General features: G+C 38.0%; 4 protein-coding genes across 6 annotated transcripts; all 4 read right to left on the bottom strand.

Moving 5' to 3' along the window:
- Nucleotides 1–34: 34 nt before the first annotated feature.
- LOC106424452 (probable serine/threonine-protein kinase PBL23) lies at nt 35–1,937 on the bottom strand. Of its 3 annotated transcripts, none has more exons than XM_013865206.3 (5): nt 1,518–1,937; nt 1,239–1,420; nt 968–1,157; nt 494–888; nt 35–414 (listed from the first exon to the last, which is right to left on the bottom strand). In XM_013865206.3, exons 1-5 carry the CDS (start codon nt 1,651–1,653, stop codon nt 199–201), a joined length of 1,119 nt encoding a protein of 372 aa, XP_013720660.2. In that variant the 5' UTR covers nt 1,654–1,937; the 3' UTR covers nt 35–198. The 3 variants fall into 3 exon arrangements, with proteins under 3 accessions (XP_013720660.2, XP_022572264.2, XP_022572263.2); XM_022716543.2 differs by having other exon boundaries at nt 115–395; XM_022716542.2 differs by having other exon boundaries at nt 256–414; nt 487–888.
- A 3,574-nt stretch (nt 1,938–5,511) lies between these two features.
- Nucleotides 5,512–7,952, bottom strand: LOC106420397. Its single transcript, XM_013861236.3, has 2 exons — nt 6,069–7,952; nt 5,512–5,943 (listed from the first exon to the last, which is right to left on the bottom strand). The coding sequence occupies exon 1, from the start codon at nt 7,200–7,202 to the stop codon at nt 6,105–6,107; it is 1,098 nt and encodes a 365-aa protein (XP_013716690.2). The 5' UTR covers nt 7,203–7,952; the 3' UTR covers nt 5,512–5,943; nt 6,069–6,104.
- Nucleotides 7,953–8,281: 329 nt separating this feature from the next.
- LOC106424449 (glycerophosphodiester phosphodiesterase GDPDL5-like) lies at nt 8,282–11,416 on the bottom strand. Its single transcript, XM_048776540.1, has 9 exons — nt 11,052–11,416; nt 10,703–10,963; nt 10,523–10,632; nt 9,960–10,443; nt 9,843–9,884; nt 9,488–9,772; nt 9,262–9,404; nt 8,673–9,171; nt 8,282–8,599 (listed from the first exon to the last, which is right to left on the bottom strand). The coding sequence occupies exons 1-8, from the start codon at nt 11,137–11,139 to the stop codon at nt 8,884–8,886; spliced, it is 1,701 nt and encodes a 566-aa protein (XP_048632497.1). The 5' UTR covers nt 11,140–11,416; the 3' UTR covers nt 8,282–8,599; nt 8,673–8,883.
- A 148-nt stretch (nt 11,417–11,564) lies between these two features.
- Nucleotides 11,565–13,206, bottom strand: LOC125607028 (protein FATTY ACID EXPORT 6-like). Its single transcript, XM_048776541.1, has 3 exons — nt 12,725–13,206; nt 11,996–12,083; nt 11,565–11,865 (listed from the first exon to the last, which is right to left on the bottom strand). The coding sequence occupies exons 1-3, from the start codon at nt 12,921–12,923 to the stop codon at nt 11,790–11,792; spliced, it is 363 nt and encodes a 120-aa protein (XP_048632498.1). The 5' UTR covers nt 12,924–13,206; the 3' UTR covers nt 11,565–11,789.
- Nucleotides 13,207–14,806: the final 1,600 nt, after the last annotated feature.

Genomic DNA, 14,806 nt, shown 5'->3' with positions numbered 1-14,806 from the left:
ACCAATAAGCCACAGTAGTGGTATGTGAAGTCTGAAATTTGAATCTGCTTGAAGGAGGGAAATCGAAAACTCTAGATTTAATCTTCTTTGTTTTTTTTTATTCTTTTCAAAAAGTCTTCAAATCTCCTAATAGATCATTAAAATTACATACAAAAAACAAAACAAAACAAAAATGCTTCAAAGCTTAGATCTGTTACATTAATTCGTTTCTCCATCTTCTTCGCTTTTGGTCATAGCTAAGTACTCGAGCGCAGTGACTACATCACTCATATTAGGTCTCGTTTCTGCTTCGTCTTGAAGACACATCGCTGCAACTGCAAGCGCTTGATACAGTCCCTTCATCGGATACTTCCCTCCAAGCAACGGATCCGCCATTAAGCTGAACTTTCTCCTATCTTTGAACAATGGACTCGCCTGCGCATTTTAGCAACCCACCAATCAAGAAAACACAAATGAATAAAAGACATTGAAGGTTTTTTTCGTTACTTGTTACCCAAGTCACTAGATTCTGTTCTCGAGTTGGTTTGGTCGTGTCAATGACTCTTCTTCCTGTGATCATCTCCAAGAACACAACTCCAAAGCTGTACACATCGGACTTCATAGTGAGCTGTCCCGTGAGAGCATACTCAGGGGCACAGTAACCGTATGTTCCCATTACTCTGGTCGACACATGAGTCTGTCCACCGGTCGGACCAACTTTAGCTAAACCGAAATCCGAAAGCTTTGGGTTAAATTCTTGGTCAAGCAATATGTTGGAGGCTTTGAAATCTCTGTAGACCACAGGAGGATCAGCTGTTTCATGTAGATACTCAAGCCCTCTAGCTGCTCCTGCCGCAACTTTCATCCTTGTGTCCCAGTCCAACGGTTTCCTCTTGGTCCGCGCCAAGTCTGAAATAAAAAGCTAATATTTTAAAACTATAAAATGCATAGGTAATGATGTTTTGTAACGTTTGAGATGTATATATACCGAGAAGATGATCATCTAATGAGCCATTTGGCATATATTCATAGACAAGAATCCGTTGATCACCGTCTGCGCAGTATCCAACCAAGTTGACAAGGTTTGTGTGATGTAAGAGACTCAACATCATGACTTCCACAAGAAACTCTCTGTTCCCTTGGTAGCCATTCTTGTCTAGCTGCTTAACCGCAACAACCTATATAATACATGCAAGAATCAGATTCAAGAACAAGGATATGAAGGAATATGTTGTAATTAATAGTGGAAGTATATATACCTTTTCAGAGGTTTCTATGTGCCCTTTGTAAACCCTTCCAAAACCGCCTTCACCGAGCTGATTCTCGGGGTTAAAGTTCTTGGTGGCGACGCAGAGCTCTCTGAAGGTAAAGATCTGAGCACTTATGTTCCCTTTCCCGAGTTTTGATATCTCCTCGGATATGAATCTTCTCCTACTGCTATCTGCAAGTACATATGTCAGCTTGTTTTACCAAAAAAAACTTGGAATCTGACAATGTATATTATGAAAATGATGATTAAAAAAAAAAAGAACTGGGACCTGTTTTATAAGAGATGTTTTCAAATCTTGAAAGAGTGTTGTTTGCATCAATGCAGTCTTTGATGCCTTGTCTTGATGATGATCGTCTGGTTAATTGTCTCTCGGACATACAACAGAACAAGCAACTTATTTTCATTCTGTCTATGTGTGTAAATGTATCTTCCTGGATTACTACTACAAGAAGATTATAGATTACTTGAAGTTCATGAATGTTGTTGAACCTCAAATCCAAAAGGGACAGAGACTCTCAGACGAACAAGATTTTTTTTTTCTTTTTGTGTAAGATGGCAAAAGGGTTTGCTGAGAAAATAAGGTTTGGCCTTTGAAGAAACCAAAAATGAATCTGGTCTCTATGGCCTCAAAAGGAGAAGGAACAACAAAAAACAATGAGAAATCAATTTTGCTACTATGAACTCTTCCGGATGTTTGGCTTTTTATTTTATGTATATTTTTTTCCTTGAAAAAAAGAAATAAATGGATGGTGAAGGTTGATGAAAATCCATTGGAAGATAATTAAGATCAAGTTAAACTATATTTGGTTTTGCAGGATTCATATATAGATATATTTATCCATTTTCCATATTCCTATTAATATCCTCTTCTAAATTTGAAATATTTGAGATATCTCACAAAATAAGAATGGTGTATATTATTCATTGTTTTTCATAGATTATACTGGCAGATACTGCAGTTGAAGTCAGTTACAAGCACTTAATTACACTAAACTGAGTTAAAGAAGGTCACAAGAACCGCCATGTTTCTAACCGCAGAGAAAACTTGTATTGATATCTTAAGTATGTTTCGCAGAGTTGTTGTTATTCCAATAGATTGAATAATACTTAGAAAACTTTACTCGCAAGAAAATTGTTCCAAGAAAAAAAAAACAAGATACTTAAAAATCCAGTTACAACTAACAACACTAGCAGAGAGTCCTTCCATGTGACATCAACAGGAAACCATTCTTTTTTATTTGAGTGTCCATGACATTAGAACCATTGTCAAGAGAAGAAGATTCCAACACCATAATATCCTTTCGCAGTTCAAGATCACACCATAATATCCTTACGTCTGGAGAAATTTACCGACCCATATGCAATATCACTGGCTCTGACCACTATTGAAAGTATGAACAAACTAGGAGAAAGGTGAAAACGTTTCTTTCTTATTGATTTTCCCTAGAGTTCCTGTTACATAGAACATTCATATTTATATGCTAAACACTAGGGTTTTCATCTCATGTGTCTTCAGGATCTAATGGCTGGAATCGATTGTGCACCGGGACCAGCTGAGCTGTAGACATCTTCTTCTTCCCGTACACTTCATGTGCTTTCTCCAGCTGTGTTGCAGAAGACCGTTGAAGTGTTTCTTCAGTTTTGGGCTTCTGCTCACTTGTGGGCTTGAGCTGAGAAGACCCAAATAATGGGTTTGCTCTAATAGGCCCCCTCAAACTCGGCTTGGAGAGAACATCGACATCGAGTTTGTCAGCACCGAAGGTATCAACTCCTAGCTTGTCACGGAGAGAAGAGAATGCAGCCTGAGGAAGCGATTTGGTGAAGATGTCTGCGATCTGAAGATAATTCGGTATGTGCTTGACTTCAATTGCACCCAGAGCTACTCTCTCGCGAACGTAGTGGTAGTCCAGAGCAAAGTGCTTGGTTCTAGAGTGAAACGAAGGATTCGCAGAGAGAAGAACTGCTGAGAGATTATCACAGAGTAACAGAAGCGTGGTGAGAAGAGGAAGCCCCAATTCTCTGAAGATCGAACACAACCAGGTAACTTCAGATGCTGTTTCTGATAAGGTTCTGTACTCTGCCTCTGTAGAGCTTTTAGATACTGTAGGTTGTTTCCGGGATGACCAGGAGATCAGATTCTTTCCCATGAAAGTACTGTATCCTCCTGTAGAACGTCTCATAGATCCACATCCTGCCCAATCACTATCGCTGTAGGCAGTGAGTGTGAAGTCTGTGTCTTTATGCAGAGAGATTCCCATGGTGATTGTTCCTTTAACATATCGGATGATCCTTTTCAGGTGATTGAAGTCGGAGACAGTTGGACTGTGCATTTTCTGACAGACGTAGTTGACGGCAAACTGGATATCTGGCCTCGTCAGTGTCAGGTACTGTAGTTTCCCTGCTAAGCTTCTAAAATAAGTAGGATTTGAGAATAGAGGTGACTCATCTTGTTCTCTGTTCAGTTGAAGAGGAAGCGGAGTAGGCATAGAAGTGCAGTCAGTCATAGAGGCAACTGCGAGAAGATCTTCCGCATATTTCTGTTGACACAAAAAGAGTCCTTTCTCATGGCTTTGAACTTGAATTCCAAGAAAATAATGTAAGAATCCCATGTCCTTCATTCTGAATTCTTTGTGTAGATGTTGAAGAAGCTTAGCAAGACTGTCTGAGCTGTTTCCTGTTATAACCATGTCATCAACATATAGTAGAAGTATGATGATATCTTTTTCTATTTTGTAGACAAACAGCGACGGATCAGACTTGGAGCAGACAAAGCCGAACTTGATGAGAAAGGAGCTGAACTTATCAAACCATGCACGGGGAGCCTGCTTAAGACCATAGATTGCCTTGTTGAGACGCCACACATGATTTTGTTTGCTTTGATCAACAAATCCAGCAGGCTGCTTCATATAAACCGTTTCTTGAAGATCACCATGTAAGAACGCGTTCTTTACATCTAACTGCTTTATTTCCCAGTTTAGAACTGTTGCTATGTGAAGAATAGTTCTAACTGTTGCCATTCTTACCACAGGGCTGTATGTTTCCAAGTAGTCGATCCCTTCTTCCTGTTCGTTTCCTTTTGCCACCACACGCGAGCGAAGTTTACTGAAAGAACCATCCGCATTGAGCTTGATTCTGTGCACCCATCTTGATCCTAGAACGTGCATATCCGGAGTTCGAGGAACCAGAGTGAAGGTACCAGTTTCTTCACATGTATCATATTCTTCTTGCATTGCATGTCTCCAACCAGGATGCTTAAGTGCAGCAGCTATAGTTCTTGGTTCAGGAATAGCAACCTTTTGTATCATTAGAACATATCTTGGATTAGACTTGACTATTCCTGATTTTGATCTTGTTACCATTGGATGTTGTGATTGAGCAGGTTCAGGAGCATCCATAATTGGTGAAGCCGCAGCAGGAATTGAAGAACCTGATGTTGTACTGCTCGATGATTGATCAGGAGAACTGGTGCTTGATCTTTGTGAAGAGTCTGGAAAAACAGTGAGAGTATTCTGTGAAGCAAGAGGAGGAAAATCAGCTTCTGAGAAACGAGGAGCAGATGTCTGATGATAAACTCTTGTTTCTTCAGGTACAGAATTGTTCTCCTGATGCTCTGTTTCTTCAGGTGTAGAGTTGCTCTCTTTAAAGCTCATCTGCCATGCTTTAAGCAATGGAGTTAAGACTGATGGATGGCTTTTCTTGTAGGTGTCTTCAAAAGGAAACAGGGTCTCATCAAATAGCACATGTCTTGTGATGTATACACGACCAGTAGGTGGGTATAAACACCTATATCCTTTGTATTTGTCGTTGTAGCCTAGGAAAACACACTTTAGTGATCTAGGATCGAACTTGTTGATAGCATAGTCTCGCAAAGATGGATAGCAAGCACACCCAAATGTTCTTAGAAAGCTGTAGTTAACTTGAGTATCAAACAGCTTCTGATGTGGTGTTTGATGATCTTCCAGGGTTGAAGTTGGTAGAAGATTGCTCAGAAAGGCTGCTGTGAAGAAGGCTTCTACCCAATACTTCAATGGCATCTTACTGTCGAACATCATAGACAGCCCCAACTCGGTGATGTGACGATGCTTCCTCTCAGCAAGACCGTTCTGCTGTGGAGTATGAGGGCATGAGATCTGTTGCTGAATCCCATCTTTTTGCAGGTGATTCAGGAACGCAGAGCTGATGAACTCTCCACCACCATCACACTGAAAGGTTTTTATTCTACTCTTCAGTTGATTTTATACTAATGCTTGGAACTTGCAAAAGATAGAATAGAAATCTGATTTATATTTCATAGGATAGAGCCAACAATATCTCGACCAATGGTCAATGAATATTACATAGTATCTAAATCCTTGAATACTCTCTGTTGGAGCAGGTCCCCATAAGTCGCAGTGAACCTTCTCCAGAGGAGCTTTAGAAACAAAGGTTGAAGGTTGAAAAGGTAATCTACTACTCTTGCCAAACTGACATGATGCACACATCTCGCTTGATCTTGAGCTTATTGAAATGAGTTGATTTGCTGACAGGTGCTGGAGAATCTGCTGATGAGGATGCCCAAGTCTCCTATGCCAAACAACATCTGATGCACAATGCTGCCTAGAGGAGTAGAGAGCTTTTATTTGATGAGCGTTCTCCAACTGATACAACCCGTTAACCTTTCTTCCCTTGGTAAGTACCTTCTTTGTGATTTTGTCCTTAAAACGAACCTCAGAGTTATCAAATTTGACAGAGCAAAGATAATCATCTGTAACTTTAGAAACTGAAACTAGAGATTTCTTTATTTTAAGACACACAATAACATTCTTTAGAGGTAGATTACCTGATGCTGAAGCCAAGTTTGTAGATCCAGTATGAGTTATAGGAAGATATGACCCATCTCCAACCATAACTGTATCTGAACCGTGATAAGGCTGAGCATGTTGCAGGTTGTGCACAGAGTTGGTGACGTGAGCAGTAGCTGCAGAGTCAGCATACCAGTCAGCACTTGCCTCATCAGAAATGTCAGTAATGCGCATAGCAGCAAGGGCTTGAGTAGATTCTTCAGACTGGTAGTTGTTGTTGTAGCGAAAGTAGCATCTGAATGCTTGATGTCCTGGTTTTCCACAGATCTGACAGACAATGCGCGTATCTGTCTCAGAGGAGGAGAACTGCTGCATAAAGCCGCGACCTTTTGTTGTGTAGTATCCTCGACCACGAGCTCCAGATCTACCTCTGCCTCCTCTTCCTCGTGAAGAGTAATACTGGCCCCCTTGACCTGAGCGAACTGATGTGAAAGCCAAGTGAGGAGTAACTTCTTGGCCAGTATCATAACTCTTAAGTCTGTCATCAAAGGCAACAAGTCGAGGCATGTGGAGTCAAATGTAGTAGAGGGTTGAGAGTCAATGGTTCCTTCAATGGCGGTCTTAATAGGCTCAAAGTCTTTTCCCAAACCTCTGAGAGCAGTAAAGATCTTCATAACTTCAGTCATTGGCGATCCTATGGAGGTAAGTTGATCGCTGATAGTCTTTATCTCTTGAAGATACACGTCCATAGTTTTGGTCGCCTTTGTGACCGTTTGAAGTTTGCGTTGCAGCTCAAACAAGCGTGAGTTAGAGGGTCGATTGAAGTGGTTGTCCAGCGTTGTCCAGATCTCGTGAGATGTGGTGCAGTGAACAACTACACTCTGAAGCTGGTCTGTGACAGATCCAAGCAACCAGGACTGAATGACTTGATCTGTCTGCCACCAAAGCTCATGGTCCGGGTTCGGCACTGGTGTAGATGTACCTTGAATAGAAGGCGCCAAGATGGTCGAAACAGGCTGAGGTATGGTACCAGTGACAAATCCAAACAAGCGTTGTCCACTTAGAAAGGACTGAAACTGTCTTTTCCAGAACAAGAAATTTTGTTCATTTAGCTTTGCTGTGACGCAGTGGATGATGTTTAAGGAGGGAGGAGTGTATGGATCTAGTTCCATGGCTAGAACACCTAGTGCTCTGATACCATGAAAGTATGAACAAACTAGGAGAAAGGTGAAAACGTTTCTTTCTTATTGATTTTCCCTAGAGTTCCTGTTACATAGAACATTCATATTTATATGCTAAACACTAGGGTTTTCATCTCATGTGTCTTCAGGATCTAATGGCTGGAATCGATTGTGCACCGGGACCAGCTGAGCTGTAGACATCTTCTTCTTTCCGTACACTTCATGTGCTTTCTCCAGCTGTGTTGCAGAAGACCGTTGAAGTGTTTCTTCAGTTTTGGGCTTCTGCTCACTTGTGGGCTTTGATTCAGATGTGGGCTTGAGCTGAGAAGACCCAAATAATGGGTTTGCTCTAATAAATGTCTGCCAAAAACTAGCTGAAACACTCTCAATAATTAAAAACTTGATCAGAATCAGTAGAACCAGCCTAGTACACGCCATGGCTAGGTGTTTTCTTTTTACTTTTCTTGTTGAAAATGGAGTTAATAATTTGTACATTCTAGCTGTTATTACTTTCTTAAATGGAGAAGTTATCTTCAAAACATAATCAGATCTCTCAGCAGCATTATTTGCTACTTTTTCTGTATTTGTGAGAATAATGTCGTTTTATGAAAATAGGATAAAAATGTTATCTTAGCTGGAGACCTTAAGTAAAGGTTACTAGCACGAGAAATTATCTTCACATAACTCATTCGGCCTCCGTTACATTTCTAGCAAGAGAGAAGCCAATTTTCTAAAACTATGTGTCACTTCCATCGATAGACCATATATCGAATTAGATATAGATTTACCCTTTTCATAAGTACAAATAAGTTTTGAAGATCAACTTCCATATGGGTCAGCTGAGATGACTGTGTGAAAACATCCATATGATGAGTTTCAGTCACTGGAGATTCTTATATAGCAGAATGAAAACAGATTATGTAAGCTTGTATGTAATTTTGTTTGAGCTTTGTCCTGTGTCAATCAATGGCAAGAACACTAATTAAAATCCATTGCCAAATTCCTAATATCCTCATCTTATTTTAAAATTTCAGATATATTATAATAGAAATCTTAAAAGAAGAATGACATACTAATCAAACGTTGTTATTAATAGCTTTACTGCCAGATACTGCAGTTGAAGTTAAGCACTTCAGTACACTAAACTGAGATAAAGAAGATCACAAGAACCACCATGGTTCTAACCGGAGAGAAAACTTGTATTGCTTTTGCCATTGCCTTTGTTGGCGTAGAGTTCTTGCTTTTTACATCAGGAAGTGGTGGTTCCATGACATCTGACTCAACTAGTAATGGATAAGGAGCTTGAGCTGGTGAAAGAAGCCTTGGATTCGCGAAAGGCAAGAGCTCACCGGTTCTAAACATACCCATCTCTCTGTAGCATTGGCTCTCTGCAATCAAACATCATCTCAGATTGCCTCAATAAAACTTTAAACAAGCAAGAGTGAGAAGAGTTGTTTTTACTTCTGTATCTTGCAGTGGTCGCTGGGAAGTCAGTGATGATGCCATCAATCTTAACACCCTGGACAAAGAAGTTTATCTCAACAGTTGAAACCGAGAAAAGATCAAACGGTTGAGTTACAAACTCGTTGCTAAACGTCTCTACGTACACACGAAACCCACTTTCTTTCAGCCTAGCAACAACATCTGTCTTCTTTTTAACAAGCCCTCCATTTTAAGGAAGGACAGACTCCTTACTGATGATAATAGTGCCTGCAAAACTCATGATCTCTTTGATTGCTGAATCTGTGACATCACGTATGTCTTCATCCACTCTATAGACAAGTTCATCAGGATATATTAGCTTCTTTTCTTTAAAGTCCATTAAGACAGACTTATCAGTAGACTGGAACATGATTGCTATTGAAGTTGTCTGGCCTTCTTGAGTACTTAGTCTCTCCGTCTTATTTAGCACAGCATCCACCACGCTGATTCCTTGATGTTTGGCTAAGTACACTGCATTCTGAGACAACAAAAAAACAATGCTGTTTCAAGAAAAGAATCATGTGTTGTGCTATTACTTGACACACAAGATTAGGAACAGAGCTCTTACCTCCACTTTTATCAAGACGCCTAAGAGAGAGTTGTAACGGTTTGCAAGAAACAGAAACTCTGATAACGTAAGAAACTTTCCAACGTTTTTGTTTCTTGGGTTTCTGAATAGAGCATGATCCTCTTTAGGATTCGAGATAACAGCTGCAATGAAGGAAAAAAACAAAACTCTCTTTTACATAAATTGAACTGAATCTTGAAATTAGTTTTGTAGTTTTTGTGCTTACGCTTCAATGTTTTTATCTGAGACATAGTCAAGCTGAAAGTGTAGATTCCACTTTTAGGCTGAATCTCTGCAACTGTTGATGACAGGTTTCTGAAGCTTGTGTCAAAGACATTAGTGGTGTTGAGAAGATCTATGGAGCTCATGCAAAAGGGGATCTTGTCCTTGGACATTTGAACATTGCAATCAAGAATGTCAACCCCATCCTTCACAGCTTTCTCATATGCCAAGTCAGTACACCCTGGGAAGTCTCCACTAGCTCCATCCTTTGAAATAATAGTAACCACAGCTGCAAGATCAGATCAAAATCAAACAACAATTCAAAGATGTAGAGATGTGTTTACTCTGTGCATTATTACCAGGCTCCTCATCTTCTTTGGTGTCTAAATGAGAGAAGCAACCTGCGAAAAAGCAAACACGAATGTTACTTTCTTTACCTCTAAAGGTATAACAAAGGAAGGTTTCTTTCTACTTACTGATAGCTCGGTATGGAGTCACTGGGAAGTCTGATAAGAAACCATCAACAGAGAAGTTTCCATTGTCAATAAAAGATAAGTACTCAGCTGTTGGATCATAGCTGTAGTTATAAACAAACACAAAATCATTGGCAAACTCCAAGGCGAAAACTTGTAAGCCTTGTCTATGAGCTTCTGTGACTAGTGACGTGTGGGGTTTCAGGTAAAGATCTGAACCTAAAGGCCATATGTAAGACTTTGGAACAAGGATTCCAGATGAAAACGTTTTTATATAGCTTAGGTTCTTGGAAAGAGAGCTGTAAGTTTGGTCTGTGAAGGGCTCTATCTGATCTTGATTCAGAAACCTAAAGATGAGCTTTGTCACATCCTTTTTCATGCTCTTAAGGAAACTGATCTCTGGAGAAGATATGAAGTCCACGCGTTTTGATAGAGAGACAACATAGTTTCTCATACTCAAATTATGTTGCCGGTAGAAAGCACTGTTCTGTAAGTATAGGAACGACAAGAAGAAGAAGAAGATTAGTTGTGTCTTAAGGATACAAGAGTATGTACATTATATATACCTGAATGTTTAACCAGAGGCCTGGAGGTCCTAGTTCTGCTACAATTTCAACAGTTAATATCTGGTAGGAACCATCGAAAACTCCTGATCGTGACTTAACGTTCTGGACCACTGATGGAATGATACTATCAGAAACTTTGTATGGAAACATTTGAAAAAGGGTTCAAGGTAGTAAGCTTACAGTTCACATCAGAGAGGTCCTTCCATGTGAAATCAACAGAGAACCATTCTTTCTTATTAGGGTAAACGTCTTTGACATCAGAATAATTGTAGAGATTTTGATTAGGGAAGCAGATTCCAACACCATCCTTTGTTAGTTGAAGATCACACCACAGAGCTAGGTTTAGTGAAGTGGTCACACTGACAAACTCATATGCTTTACTACTGGAATCTGGAAACACACCAGAGAACCCACCTCTAGCAATCACAACAGGAGGTTTCCCTGCCCAAAACAAAAACACATCAAGAAAGTGTAAAAACATCATAAAGAATCATGTTTAGAAAACTGAAAAGAACTCTCTGTCTCTAACCACTTAGTGTCTGCCAAGAACTTGCTGAAACATTGTGTAAGTTGAAGAACTGGAGCAGAATCAGAAAAAACATTCTAAGGAATGTCATAGTGATGGAGATTTTTTTTCTGAGTGTTTGGTTTTTGATTCTGATGAAGATTGAAGTGAAAAAAAAAAGTGTATTTAATTGTGGCCTTTAGATGTTTAGCAATAATCTTCTTCTTTTTTTGGTATTAAAGTTCAGCAATAATGTACACAAACTACTATGTTCTTAGAATAGAAATTTTAGCTAGAACAGGTAATGAGATTCTGCAGTAAGCATTAACTCCACTTTGTTTCTAAATTTGTGAGAAAAGAACATTTTTTGAAACCGTGTTACCTCCACTCAGCATGGAACCTGTAGCTTAAGTCTCCCTTGCTTGTCTCCTGTTTTAATATTCATGCAAGAGTCTTGCCTTAGTCTCTGCCTGCACTCGTTAGAATCAATTGTATACTATTAGGAAAGATTAGAAACAGTTCAAGATATATTGTTGATAACACAAACATGATGATATCTTCATAATATCTAATATTGGCTCCAAAACGTTTGTGGTTAAGAGAAACATAATGACAAGAAACTAATCTCAAACAAACAAGACCATATGAAAGTTCTTTTAACTCATACAAACTAATCTCAGAGACACACAAGAGAGATTTCTAATCGACAAATTCAAACAAAGGAGAGTATCGTCTGCGTCCAACAGAGTTGCATAACCATCATCACTCAGCAGCTTTTGATGGGATTTTATTGCCACCAGTAGCGATCTTGTATACGTAAAAACAGGTCATGAGAGCACTGCAATACATATATGGTTCTAATGTTAAAAATCAATGGAGTAGAAGAATCTCAAAAAATTACCAAATATTGGATGCGAAACAAAGATACCAGAAGGAAATGAGAAGAAAAGAAAAGGAAGATGGTTAACCTGATCACAGCAACCAAACCAGCGGGCATGATCTTTTGAGTGAGCAAGTAACGCTGTCCCATGACTAGTGTGAGAGCAGCTGAGATGACTGCATCAATAAAAAAAATTCAGATTAGTTTCAGTCACCGAGATTCTTAAATACGAGAAATAAAAATAGATTCTTTGTGAGCTACTCTGTAGTGTTCTTTGATACAAAATGGTATAACTCAAAAAAAAAAAGTCAGTGCCTTCAATTATTCTTATTCTTGTAACCAAATCCTTAAAGTCAGAAACTTTGCATTTGAATATTCATTTGCAAAATACTGCTACAGTTGAATATCTAAACAAAGCAAAATGTTGGTTTTCAAATCTTTGTTAATCAAGTCTAAATTTTGATTTTCTTCAAGTAATCAGTTCAAAACTTTGATTTTTTTTTTTGGTTTTTACAAAATAATTAAATATTCAAATCCCATCGAAGTCATGATAAATGGTACTAGTAAAAATTCGCCAGTGAACACCAATGAATCAGATCAACATCATGTAGCCAGATTACTTATGTTCGGTTCCAGATCGTTAGTGGTCTAATTAAGATCTTGAATAATAACATAGCTTATACTACCAATTGCTCAAGTTCTTGATTCAAACAGTGAACACCATAACAAAAGTCAACCACTCCTTCCTCAATTAATTTTTTTCTAAACATGAGACATCTAAAACACAGCAGATCAGACAGAAAACACAAAGAAGAACCTGTCTGAAGAACAACAGCGATGGTAGAAGTCTTCTTCTTCTTGAAAGCATTGAGACTGAGATATCCAGCGAGGATGAGTAATAGCCCAGTGCCTGCACCTCCTGCGAAAGATGTGATGCTTCCTTTCTTCAGGTACCCGATGAACCCACCGCCGATTAGGAGTAGCCCGTAGGGGATTGTGAAGCAGAAATCATGCATTTTTCTCGAAGATATTTTCCGGGAAAGGTGGAAGGGATGAATGAAGAAAACGATGGATCGTGCTGAATTGATGATCTGAGTTGTGAAAGAGACGACTTGGTGGTGGATTTAAGAAATTTTATTACAAGAGTGTGTTTGTTTTGGTTTGGTGTGGTGAGCGCGTGGAATTGGTACGCCTTCTTTTCGTCAACGGTCTTTAAACAACTATTCCATCATTTCTACGGATCAATCATCTAACTACTAGTCTCATAAACATGCATGTTTTAAAAAGGAGTTGTATTAAAAATACTAGGAAACAAATCCGCGCATTCGCGCGGATAATTACATTTTTATTAAAAAATAAATTAGTAAATATTAATTGAATGTATATATTTAATAATTATATAATTTTTATTTAAAATTTTTATTTTAAGCACTAAAAATAATTTTTTTTAATAATTATATAATTTTTATTTAAAATTTGAGTTCTGCTACATTATTATATCATCGTGCGTAGACTACATACATTTGACTTAAGAAGGAATATTTATGTGTCTGTTGTTTTGTTGTTTGCAGCACTGATGAAGAGAAGCTTCCTTCAATTAGCTTTGAGATGCAAGGAGGAGCTCCATACAATGTTTTCAGTTCCATACTTGTCTTTGACACCTCCGATGCACGTATAGAGGAAGATGAATTGTTTAAGAGACACCTTCAATATATAAAACTGAAAAGATGCAACTCTTACAGGAAGATGAATTGTCTAAGACACACCTTCAATATATAAAACTGAAAAAATGTGACTCTTAGTGGAAGATGACTTGTTTAAGAGGTGCCTTTGTATCGGTGTGAATTTGTTGGATGAAGACGTCGATCGGTATAACAAATCAATGACGTCATAGCTTCATCTTCTCATAAAATCATATCCATTGGATTATATTTTCAGGATAAACTCTACCGTCAGATTTATATTTTATTTTCCTATAAAAAAGTGATTACGTCATCTGGCAACAAAATCTAGTTTGCTATTATATATAGATATGTTTATATTTTCAATACAGCTCTGATCAATACTGGTTTAAGTTTTGAATATACATCTCAGATATAAATTTGGATTTTTGAATCGGATTCTTTGAGTATGTGTTCAAACTTTTTTTGTTTTTTGGACAACAAGTAAGTATATGTTCAAAACTAAAAGATCGGATTCAGATGATATTTGATAATCTAAAATATCATCTAATAAAATCTGTTCAAGCACTTTTACAGTTCAGATCAGATACGATTCAAGTATTATATATGGATCATATTTTGAATTTAATTACAAATTTTCGGATTTTAGATCTACATTAGAGATCTTTTAAGTTGAATCTCTTATAGTATAAATTATATTAATATTAATGAGTACTAATGTCAAAATCTTTTATGTACAAATTTTCACATAAGATTTAAGTTTTTTTTTAAAAAAAATTAATATAATTTGTAATTGTTTTATGTTGAAACATCATTGATAATGATGGTCTAGGTGGAAGTAGGTGATGATGTCAACCAACCACATGTCTAGAGTGCTTCCATTCCATATGTTCTATATGATATTACTATTCGAGTCACAAAAAAATTCTTTTAGAAGCACCAGTATATGAGAAAGTAGCTATGGTCTGAGATCGTGCTAAAGAAGCATGACATCAGTTTCCAACTGATAATAAGGGTGTGAACTCTATACACCACATGTATTTAACGACTTAGATATCAAAGTGGGATTGTTATTTATAATAGCACAAAAAAAATTATTTATAATAGCACATCTAATTTGCGTACTACATTTCTAAAACTCGTATACCAATTTCGTATAGGAGGAGTAGACATGTACTCTTAGTTTTTATTATTACTACGAGGTTGTTGCCCCTAAT

Source organism: Brassica napus, chromosome A3 (genome assembly GCF_020379485.1).
Source record: "Brassica napus cultivar Da-Ae chromosome A3, Da-Ae, whole genome shotgun sequence".
Classification (NCBI taxonomy): domain Eukaryota; kingdom Viridiplantae; phylum Streptophyta; class Magnoliopsida; order Brassicales; family Brassicaceae; genus Brassica; species Brassica napus.
This window is presented reverse-complemented; position numbering and strand designations above follow the sequence as displayed.

What these genes read in the sequence shown, in the direction of transcription:
- LOC106424449 (XM_048776540.1), bottom strand. Translation starts at nt 11,139, where the DNA reads ATGACATTCCTTAGAATGTTTTTTCTGATTCTGCTCCAGTTCTTCAAC. An exon ending in GGACCTCTCTGATGTGAACT is followed by an intron (nt 10,633 to 10,702) that starts GTAAGCTTACTA and finishes TCATTCCATCAG; the next exon opens with TGGTCCAGAACGTTAAGTCA. An exon ending in GCCTCTGGTTAAACATTCAG is followed by an intron (nt 10,444 to 10,522) that starts GTATATATAATG and finishes CTATACTTACAG; the next exon opens with AACAGTGCTTTCTACCGGCA.
- LOC106420397 (XM_013861236.3), bottom strand. Translation starts at nt 7,202, where the DNA reads ATGGAACTAGATCCATACACTCCTCCCTCCTTAAACATCATCCACTGC.
- LOC106424452 (XM_013865206.3), bottom strand. Translation starts at nt 1,653, where the DNA reads ATGAAAATAAGTTGCTTGTTCTGTTGTATGTCCGAGAGACAATTAACC. An exon ending in AAACATCTCTTATAAAACAG is followed by an intron (nt 1,421 to 1,517) that starts GTCCCAGTTCTT and finishes ATGTACTTGCAG; the next exon opens with ATAGCAGTAGGAGAAGATTC. An exon ending in ATTAGATGATCATCTTCTCG is followed by an intron (nt 889 to 967) that starts GTATATATACAT and finishes TTTTTATTTCAG; the next exon opens with ACTTGGCGCGGACCAAGAGG.
- LOC125607028 (XM_048776541.1), bottom strand. Translation starts at nt 12,923, where the DNA reads ATGCATGATTTCTGCTTCACAATCCCCTACGGGCTACTCCTAATCGGC. An exon ending in CGCTGTTGTTCTTCAGACAG is followed by an intron (nt 12,084 to 12,724) that starts GTTCTTCTTTGT and finishes TTATTGATGCAG; the next exon opens with TCATCTCAGCTGCTCTCACA. An exon ending in GGTTTGGTTGCTGTGATCAG is followed by an intron (nt 11,866 to 11,995) that starts GTTAACCATCTT and finishes TATGTATTGCAG; the next exon opens with TGCTCTCATGACCTGTTTTT.